The sequence below is a fragment of the Orcinus orca genome, chromosome 16 (genome assembly GCF_937001465.1).
Source record: "Orcinus orca chromosome 16, mOrcOrc1.1, whole genome shotgun sequence".
In the NCBI taxonomy this organism is placed as follows: domain Eukaryota; kingdom Metazoa; phylum Chordata; class Mammalia; order Artiodactyla; family Delphinidae; genus Orcinus; species Orcinus orca.
Genome location: NC_064574.1, coordinates 23,274,653 through 23,284,881, shown reverse-complemented (window position 1 = coordinate 23,284,881; position 10,229 = coordinate 23,274,653). Strand labels below are relative to the sequence as shown.

Sequence of the window (10,229 nt, the reverse complement as noted above, 5' to 3'; positions counted from 1 at the left end):
TCTGCCTGGGAAGCCCTTCAAGCCTTTTGTTCTTGGCAAAATTCTCCGATTTTAAGCCTCAGCTGAGGATTCATCTCTCTCAGAGCCTTCTCTGAGGCCCCAGGCTGAAAAGCAGATCCCCCTTCTGTGCTCCCAGAAGCCCAACCTGTGCCTGGTCCACTATCCCTTGCTGGCTTGGGGGCTCCCAGATAGCAGACTGCTGCTTCAGCACCCAGCATGATGCCATCAGAATGTCCCCTTGCAGGTGCAGTCCTTTGGGATCTGAAACCTCCAAGTGTTGAATTACAAGCAGTCCACAGAAACTGAAAGAAGGGTTGGTGAGCAACAGCTGGAACGTGACTGTGATCATCCTTCTATAGCAGCTGTGGTCCTTGGAAAAGTTTTCTGGTGGTAGGCAGAAATCTGCCTTCCTGAAATTTCCACCATGTGGTTCCAGCATGTTGGCTACCAACAGACATCTGAAAGCAGAGGTTTGCTCTTTATTCCTTGAATATCACTTTCTAGAGCCCCGTTCCTTCTCTGCTCACCCTGCTCCTTCAATTACTACTCGCTTGTCAATATCCCAAGAACAGAACACAGCCAGAACTGGCCCTCCTGGGGCACAGTGGGTCTACTGCTTCATGGAATCCAGACCCAGTACATCCTCTATGTCCCTTCTCTGCTTTCAGTTCTTATGTGGCTCCCTACTGTCCACAGGATGTGGACACCCCTTCCCTCCTAAGGCCCTCTGTGATCTGACCCAGCCTCTTTCATCACGCCAGTGACTTCTTTCCGTTCCCCAGTTCTGCTCTTCTTTCTCCTAGGCTTTCACACATGCCGTTCCCTCCACCTGGGACATGTCCTTTCCGTCTCCTGCCTACGACACACCACCATCTCCTTCATCTGGTCCTCTCAAGCTTAGGTATCAGTTCAGATGTCCCTCTGCAGCCTTTGCTGATTCCTCCCAGCTCCCTGAGCACCCTGGGCTCCCCCTGGCCATTGACATTTGCTTTCCTGTTTTTCAGGTCCATATATTGTTATCCTCAGTGTCTAGCACAGGCCTGGCTATTGTTAGGCCCTCAAAAAAGAAGAGATCTGTATAATTTTCATGTGGTTGCTGGCTTCCAAGATGGCCCCTAATGTTCCCCACTTCCTGGTCTTCATACCCTTGTATAATCCTCTCCCACAAGGAATAGGGCTAATCTGTATAAGCAATAAGATACTGCAGAAATGACAGTGTATGATTTTCAAGGCTTGGTCATAAAAGACATTGTAGCTTCTACCCTCTTTTTCCATATATCACTTGCTCTGGGGGAAGCCAGCTGCCATGTTGTGAGGATGCTCAAGCAGCCATATGGAGAGGGCCACCTGGGGAGGAACTGAGGTCTCTTGCCAACACTGACTTGCCAGGCATGAGTGAGCCACCTTGTGGATCTTCCAGCCCCAATCACGCCTTCACATGATTGCAGCCTGATTGACACTTGACTGCACCCTCAGGAGACCCTGAGTCAGAACTACTCAGCTCCCGAATTCCTGACCCACAGCATCTGTGATATAATAAACGTTTGGGGATAATTAATTCTACTGTAATAGATAATTAATCCATGTCCTTTTTTATGATAAATTTTTGAAAGTCTTTTGTAGAAAGTTTCAATTCCTTTTTTTTTTGGCCACACTGTGAGGTTTGCAGGATCCTAGTTCCCTGACCAGGGATTCAAACCCATGCCCCCTGCAGTGGATGTGCGGAGTCCTAACCAATGGAGCTCCAGGGAATTCCCTCAATTCCATTTTTGATGACTCTGCATTTATTTCTCAGTGGTCATACCACCCTTCATGGGAGACTCTGAGGTGTCAGCAGTCAGTAGCCGGGAACCCCTGGTGGCTCCTCCCAAGTGACCCCCAAACCAGCCAGCTGGCTGTGGCATTCCCAGGGCTCCTTCCTTCCCAGGCAGCTGGGTGTGGGGTAGAGTCAAGTTTTAAATCTGCTGAGCACCCCACCCACCCAAAATGAGAAATCAGAGAAGAGGCCAAGTCCATGGAAACTGTTCATATGACATACTTTATTTCCAATCTACAACCATTAAAAACGCTTTGTAAGTTTACACTGTACAGTTATTCTCATGTCTGAAATAAGACACGGGGGCAAGGAGAGCTGGCGGATTGGACCATGGTTGTCCTAGCACCCAATCCATCCTGGGAAAGAGCCTTCTGAAGACAGGAGTGGGGAGGAGAAACAGCGGACAGGAGAGGTGGACAGTTTGGCCCAAGGATGCCCTTAGTCCCTTCCCTCCCAAAGGCCTTTCCCTGGGGAACCCTTAGGGCCCACAGCTGCAGGGTCCACACCAGGAAACCAGGATGGTCAGAAAGGGGGCTTCACAGTATTGGTGGGGTTTGGGGAGGGAGGCCAGGAGGAGGAGGAGGGACAGCTTCTGGCTCTCTTCCCCAGCCGCTGGGGGTTGGAGCTGCTTTTTGGCCTTGTCTACAAGGTGTCCCTAGAGGTGAGAGGTGAGAGGAGAAGGAGCTGGCTGGGGATTTAGGAGTCTTCCTTTGAGGAGTTGTTTCTTTCCATTTGAAGAGAAGCCATAAGCCTATGGTGAGGTTTCCAAGGGATAAACGGTCTCACGGTCTTTTGTCTCCCGCCCCCCCACCCCAGGACGCCCACCTGCTGCCCAGCTGGCACAACCCTACACAATCTCTTGTAAAACCCAGACAAGTAGGAGAAGTGGGTAGGACTGGAACCAAGCCAGGGGCAGGGAAAGGAAAAACGTATGCCTTCTGCCAGCCCTCCAGTTTCCAGGAAGAGGAGAACATAGTTTTGTTTTGCTTTGGGTAGGGGCAGGGAGGGTTCGCAATCTCTCAGGAGTCCAGATGAGGTTGGTGTTTCCTGTTCCTGGTCAGGGCCAGCCTCAGTCCCTCACCAGGCCACACTATTTGCTGGTCTAGGTCAGCAGGTGGCAAACTCCTGTGTATATCAGAATCACCTGGAGGGCTTGTTAAACCCCCCCAGCTTGCTGGCCACCCCCGCCCCCACCCAAGGTTCTGTTCCATAGGTCTTGAGTGGGCCCAATACTTTGCATGTCTATCAAGTGCCCAGGTGTTGCTCCCGCTTCTTTGAGAACCTCCAGGCAACATCCTCAGCAACCTGGTGCCCCAAGACAGTGCCCGGGAGCTGGGCCACAGCTGGCAAGGCCCTGCCTTAGAGGCACCAATATATCTGGGAAGCTGCTGGGCACAGACTTGTGGTGAGCCCCCTGTGCGGAGAAGTAAACTAAGGCACAGAGATCAGCGGCGGAGCTGAGAGAGGAGCCAGGATACCAGGGCCCAGTGGAGAGAGGATGCTGATGCAGGACTCCAAAACATGAGGGGTGCTCTGGGGCCCTAAGGACCATCCTCGTGCTTATCATAAAATCATACCACCAGACAAACACAGAGAAGTTAAGACATCTCCTGGGCCAGGTCTCCAGACTCCTGGCTGAGGTTCCTTTTCATGGGAGCAGTTTGAGTGGTATCAGAATGGAGAGTGACAAGGTGGCCAGGCCCTGACGACTTCGGCCCTTCAAGGATGCTTAGGGGAAACCAAAGCTCCTTTCCTTAGACCCTGGGGTCCAGGGGGCTGGTGAAGGGCAGGAAGGGAGTGGAGTAGGGCTGATGGGATACACAAGGTAGGGTCCAAGAAGAGTGCAGGAGGGGCGGGGAAGAGCCCTGGGCAGGCGACTCAGGCCCAGCATCATGTCACCAGTCCCCTTCCGTTCTTGGGTCTGTGGACTTTGCAAACCGCAAACACTATTGGGAGGGGTAAGGGGTAGTGCCAGGGTGGGCTACAGGTTCTGCCAAGGGCAAGCTGTCCCAGAGGCTGTGAGGCCCAGGGGAGAGTGGAGAGTATGGGGGATGTCAAATGGACAGACAGATGGACGGATGGCCAGGGAGAGAAGAACCCAAGCTAGGCTGTACCTACTTTCCAAACAAGGCCATGTGGGACAGGGCAGGACAGAGGAGGCCAAAATGGGGGATCCAAGTTCCCCCCCAATTCCCAGTGGAGAGTGCTGGGGTCTTGCCGGGAGGCTGTGGACAGAAGAAAATGGGGCTCAAGGGTGGGATGGGGGGATGTCTTTCTGGGCTTGGGGGTGGTAGTCACTGAGGCCAAGCCCAGCCTGAGGCATTGGGGAAAGGTTCCCCCTTTGGTGTGAGGAAACACAAAATAAAACAGAACCCAGGGAATACAACCAGATCTGAAAGCAAACCTCCGGAGTTGGGAGACCACAGACATGGGAGGATGGGAATGTGAGGCTGAGGGCGCAGGGAGGGAGTTGCTGAGGTTACAGGGAAATCCACGGGAGACGAGTGGAGCCGGGGAGGCCGTTCTGGGAGGGCTGAGGCATGGGTGCTACAAGGAAGCCTGAGGCTCAGAAGAGGAAAACCTGGCCATGGGTCAGGGCCACTCAGTCTGCTGGTGGGAATCGGCTGGAGAAGAGGAGGCAGGATGAGGGGAAGCTTCGGAGGAAGATATTAAAAGAGAGGATGGGTGGGCAGTGGGGAGCGAACATACAGCCCAGAGAGAGGAAGGGGTTCAACCAAGACCACGGAATGGTAGGTGGGGGGTGTCTCACCACTGGGGATGCAGAACCTGATGGGAGTCAGGAAGCCTGGGTTCTGGTCCTGATTCTGCCTTTAACCTGCTGTCTGACCTTGGGTGAGACACTCTGTCCCTTCTCTGGGCCTGATTCCTCATCCAAAAAAGTGAGGGGGTTCGACACAAAAACAAACACTGTATGTATGATTCCACTTATATGAGGTGCTTAGACTAGGCAAATTCATAGACACAGAAAGTAGAACAGAGGTTACAGGGGCTGGGGGAGAGGGATGGGGCGTTATTGTTTAGTGGGTATAGAGTTTCAGCTGGGGATGATAAAAAGTTCTGGAAGTGGAGAGTGGTAATGGTTGTATCAACACAACATTGTGAACGTATTTAAAGCCACTTAAAAATGGCTATGTCTTATGTATGTTTTGCCACAATTTTAAAAAAAGTGAGGGGGTAGGTCCAGTTTATTTTTCTTTCTATTCACTAAGACTAGTGAGGGGTGTATCACCCCTAGGGCCAGGGCACCAGGAGGCTGGTGTGGGGACAATGAGTGTGATCGGACCACTTCCCATGGGTGTAGAACCTTATGTTTTCCCAGGCAGATTCCCAGGCACAGTACTGTATTTGGTCCTCAGCACAGCCATGCAAGGACATTCTCCCACTTTGCAGCTGGAAGAACTGAGGTACAGACTAGCCACATGCTCCGGGGCCAAGGCCATTCAAGTTGGTGGCCGTTTATTATTATTTTAAAAATAGAAACCATCCTTGCATCTTAGGTTCACACTGCAACCGGCTTAGTGGACTTTGAAGGAAGGACACATGCTTGAAATTAGCAGCAGAAGAGTTTGTCTCCTGGGGCAACTATGGTTACATCCCATGACTGGATGATGACATGCTTCCCTTTTTACCGTGATGTGCTTCCCTTTTTACTGTGGCTGCCAGGAAACTCAAGAGTAAAATTTAATTGCAGGATTATGGGAATCATGTCAGATAGATTTGGGGAATGATCATTCCTCTTGCTTTTTGACTTTCTTTGTACTTTTTTTTTTTTGGCTGCGCCGTGAGGCATTCGGGATCTTAGTTCCCCTACCAGGGATCGAACCCGTAACCTCTTCCGTGGAAGCACAGAGTCTTAACCACTGAACCGCCAAGAAAGTTCCTGACTTTCTTTTTTTCTGTTGTCTTACTGATCCTTATGACTAAGACTGTAAATTGCCTCCAGTGCTTTTTGGAAATTCTCAGCATAATTAACCCAAATCAGAGCTGGCTTGAGGACCAGGCCCCCTAATTACCAGCTCAGTGCTCTTTTTAAGATATAACATCATGGTTATCTGGTTAAAAAAAGATGGCCTAACGGTCAGGGCTGTGAACATCAATGGTGTGGCCACTGGTACTCAGGATCTCCCTGGGAATTCGTTAGATACGCAGATTCCTGGCCCAGAGGCTGAGGCGGGTCCCAGGAAGCTGCATTTTGGACATGCCTAAGAGGATTCTGATGCAGGGGGTCCCCACACCACCCTCTGGGACACACGGGTCCAGTGATTCAGAGTGGACTGGTTTTATGTCTGGGTTGGGCAGTGGCATATTCTCGGTGTCCTATACCCACACAAGGCCTCCAGTGGGGCAGTGGGTTGACACAGCAAGCAGGACAGTGTTGGGCTGGGGGATCCAGTGGACCCAAGTTCTAGTCTAAACTTGATGACTTCCCAGTTAGGTGACTCAGGGATGAGACCTGCACTTCAGTTTTGTCATCTGTAAAATGGGAGCACTAACCCCTATCCTACCAAGGTTGCCTCCCAGAGTTGGCCCTTAGAACTCTGAAGGAGATGTGGCATGGGGAAGCAATTTCTAAATAGCAATGTGCTCTAGGGGGGGTGTACGGGGTCGGGGGAAGGTGATGCTGGTGGGGCTGGAAGGCTGGCAAAGCTGGGGTGGGGAGGACATTCTAGATGGGAGAGGAGAGGGAGGAAGGGCCTGGCAGTTGGATGGGCAAGAGGAGAACAGACCGGGTGATGAAACCATGAAAGGTGCATGGGGGCAGGCACGAGGGAGCCATGTGGCAATTAGGGTATAAGAGGGTCAAGTCTTGGGTCCTCAACTTTGTCACCTGGGAGAGCAGCTGGTAGAGGAGCGTCCCTGGGGGGGACCAAGGGGAGGGGCCATTTTGAGCAAGACCTCTTGGAGGAGTTTTTACAATTGGTCAGCCTTTGGTGGGGAAAGAATTAGCGGGGGGTGGGGGGGAGAGTGGGGGGAAGGGCTGCCAGGGTGACGGGGACTTGGATACTGATGCTTTGTGCATGCAGGATCTAGGGACCACTGATGTGCCAAAGTGGTTTGACATTCATTTCAAATACGGACATCATTGCCCCCAGGAGGGTTTAATTTGGCTCTGGGAAGAGGTCAGACATAAGAAACACAAGATCGTCCAGTCTGGGGTCAACCATGCCAACTGGTCTCCCATTTCCCCTCAACCAACTGGTGCCAACACAATGGATCCAAACCCAGGGGTCTGTAGGGAACTGGGACCCCAGGGTTCCTTGGGACTTTGGCTGCAGAGAATAGAGATGGGGAAAGGAAAAAGAAGGATAGAGGAGGAGGAGGAAGGGAAGGAAGAAGAAGCTGCTAGGAGTGAAAAGGTAAGGGGCAGCAGGAAGGGGAAGAAAGGGGGAAAGGGCAGTGTTCCTTCCTGGGACCCAATGCTCCAGGGGAGTCCCCACAGAGCGCCAGGCAGTTTTCTGCTTTGGGAATGTTACCAAGACTTAAAAAGGCATTTGAAGAAACAAACTTAGAAATTACATTCCAAAAGAGTAGAGAGTTTTTACAAACCAACCCCCCACCCCAAAAAAGAAAACACAACCGTTACTAATTAAAATGCTAAAAATCAAACCAAACCAATATTTACACGTAACATTTTCAACCCCATCAAGCCCCTCGTCCAGAGGCTTCTGTAGGAACAGTGATGAGTGACCTTGCACAGTGGCATGCAGGAAGCAGAAACTGGGACTTTATTGAAAACCAAGCTCTGGGGTCTCGGACACTGGCTGAGGTCTGGGTGGCCATGCTCTAAGACAATGAGAACGCAAGGACAATCTTGGATGAGAACGACGGTAAGGCTGAGCGGTCCGCAGGGTTCAGGTCTCACGAGGATTTCTCCCCAAGGCTAGAAGCACAGCCTCCCTGGCCCTCTGCAGCTCTGGGAAATGCCAGAGGCCTCTGGTGGCTTGTGGCCTTGTGTGAATCCCCTCACTTGGAGATAACCTCGGAGGGGCCCCCTGACCTCTTGGGTGGGAGCAGTGTCTTCCTAGAGGGGATTGGCCCATGGCTCCATCAGCCTGCCTGCTCTGCCCACACAGGTCACTATGGCATGAGGAAGTGGCTGCTTGCACCAACGTAACCCCAAGTTCTACCGATAGGGAATGGCGATGAAGGAATTTGGGTAACTGGTCCAGGTGCCCCAGAAAGGGCAAGACCGGCAGCTGGTAGGTGGGAGCGCAGAGGCATCTCCTGAGTCCTGGGGGCAAATTGGCCACGCTGCTGGCTTTTTGTCTTCCTAATGGCAAATTCACAGATAAGCCACTCTATCCTGGTGTTTCCACTCTGAGCCCCCAGCCCGTTACAGGCAGATGTGTGTAAACAAAACAGGTTCACTGGCACCAAGGGGGAGGCCATCTGAGTATCCCTCCCCCATCACCACACTGCAGTGAGCCACGGTGCAATCCATCCGATGGCTCAGGCAGCTCACATGGGACATGGGGAAGGGCGGGCAGTGGAGCTGGGGCTGGGAGGCGAGCCGGGAGAGCCCATAAGGCTAAGGAGAGAGGCTGGTGAAAAAGCTGGCAGGCTGGTGAGAACTGAGGCAGGCTGGCAGACACTCTCAGATCGATGTGCAAAGCTGCAATAAACGACATTCTTGAAGTTCAGTCCTGTTTTCCTGTGAGTTCTCACTTGGGGAACTTGGAGAGATCTCCATGCTCTTGATAAAGCCTTAGACATCCGTGTTTGACTCATCGAAACAAAAAAGGTTTCAGAGGGAGGGAGGAAGATGAGAAAAAATGGAAAATGTTTGGGAAGCGGTCCAGCCCTCCACCCTGGCTGTGAGCATGTACAGACTCACGTCTGGGGGCTGGGCAAGTACCAGGTGTTGAGTGTAAAGGGGTGCTCTGAGGCCAAAGGGTCAGCAGTTTTGGGGGAGCAGGCTGCAGGGCTCCAGCTTCGCTGTGGGGCCCTCCAAAGCTGACCTGGAGACCAGAGCTCGGCTGCTGAGTTGCCTCATCCACACAGGGGACCCTGCGCCTGTCATTCGTGTTAAAGCCTTGCATTGTCCCGGTGGCGAGAGTACATGTATCAACCTCCAATAAATTACCTTAGGGGCTTTGGGGTAAGTTAAATTATTAAAATAAAGTAAAACCACCTTAAATATTTATAGTAAGAAAAATTCAAATAAACACCCGAGGCAAGAAATATGTTTCCAGGCCCCAGTCTATTGCCATGTCCTGGGGCACTGGCCTCTCGGAATGCTCCTTGGCCTGACCTGGCCATCTGGGAGTCTCTTACTGGGAACGTCTTTGCCCTCCACCAGCTGCAGGATGTAATCACAGTGGAGATGCGGTGCCCCTCCAGGGTGCCAGGGAAAGAGACCCCAGCGATCAAGGCAGTGGGCAATTAGGCATTTATTTATCTGTGCACCAGGTCTTGAGATGGACTTTACCTATTTCTGTCCTCAAGGAGTCTCCTGGGAAGGTTGGGGCCCCCCAAGTCACCTTGGCAAGAAAGGCAGTTCCAGTGGCTCTCCAGCCCTGAGCCCCTCGTCTTCTAGTCCTTGCTGCACCCAAGCTACGGGCAGGGAGATCCAGGGCTCCAGGATTCCAAGCAGATACTTGACCCTGGTTACCGCCCTCTCATATCCCCTAGAGCCATAGCAATCCAGAGCAGCAGGGCTGGGAGGAGGAGGCGGTGGAGGGAAGAAATGGACGGCGTGATGCCCATTTCAGCTCCACCAAGAACCCGAGGTTGAGCCCTAGAGCAAAGCCTGTTCTTCTCATTGGTGTTTCCTCCCCGTGAAGAGGGATGTGGTTGGCAGGGAATGTCTCTGTGAGCCCTTTTCCCTGAGGGGCATGGCCGGAAGTGTATCCTTTCCTTGGCTCTTCTGAGAAGTGGGTGTGGCTAGAACCAGGCAAGGCTCTCCCTTATGACCCAGGGATCAGCTCCCAACGGATCAGCTCCCAAGGGATCTTTCTGGAGCTGCTTCTGAAGCCCAGCTTTGGTCTTTCTCCCACTCGCTGCCTTCCCCTGGGAAGTCAGAGATCGCCACCCAGCAGTCAGCAGGAGGCCCCGCTTTACCTGGATGGGAAAGCTCTTCTGCGGCGGTGGTGCAGCTGCTGTCCCTCCTGGGCGAGAGATGCAGGGGGCGCGGGCCCCTCACCTCGTCTCCTCTCCGCGGGTTCCCTTTGGCTGTCCAGGGACTGGGCTGGTTGAGGTGGGGAGCTCGGCTGCTCTGTCACTCACTGGGAGGGGCGGCCCTCTCCTCCCCACCCCAGGCGCACTCCGAAGGGTGCAGCCTGCACTTGGAAGGAGAGTGGCGGACGGCAGAGCGGGATGGCCGGGCGAAGCAGGAGGCGAGAGACTGGGTGCTACAGTCACACACGGCATCCTGGGAGGAGGGAGGAAGAAG

At 52.9% G+C, this 10,229-nt stretch overlaps 1 protein-coding gene across 2 annotated transcripts in view; it reads right to left on the bottom strand.

Moving 5' to 3' along the window:
* Positions 1-2,017: 2,017 nt before the first annotated feature.
* The window catches only part of SOGA1 (suppressor of glucose, autophagy associated 1), a 73,044-nt gene continuing 64,832 nt past the window's right edge, over positions 2,018-10,229 (bottom strand). For both annotated transcript variants that reach the window (XM_033433674.2, XM_033433675.2), the window contains exon 15: positions 2,018-10,208. In XM_033433674.2, coding sequence (XP_033289565.1) covers positions 10,056-10,208 — 153 coding nt within the window. In that variant the 3' untranslated portion in view covers positions 2,018-10,055. The remainder of the gene's footprint in view (positions 10,209-10,229) is intronic.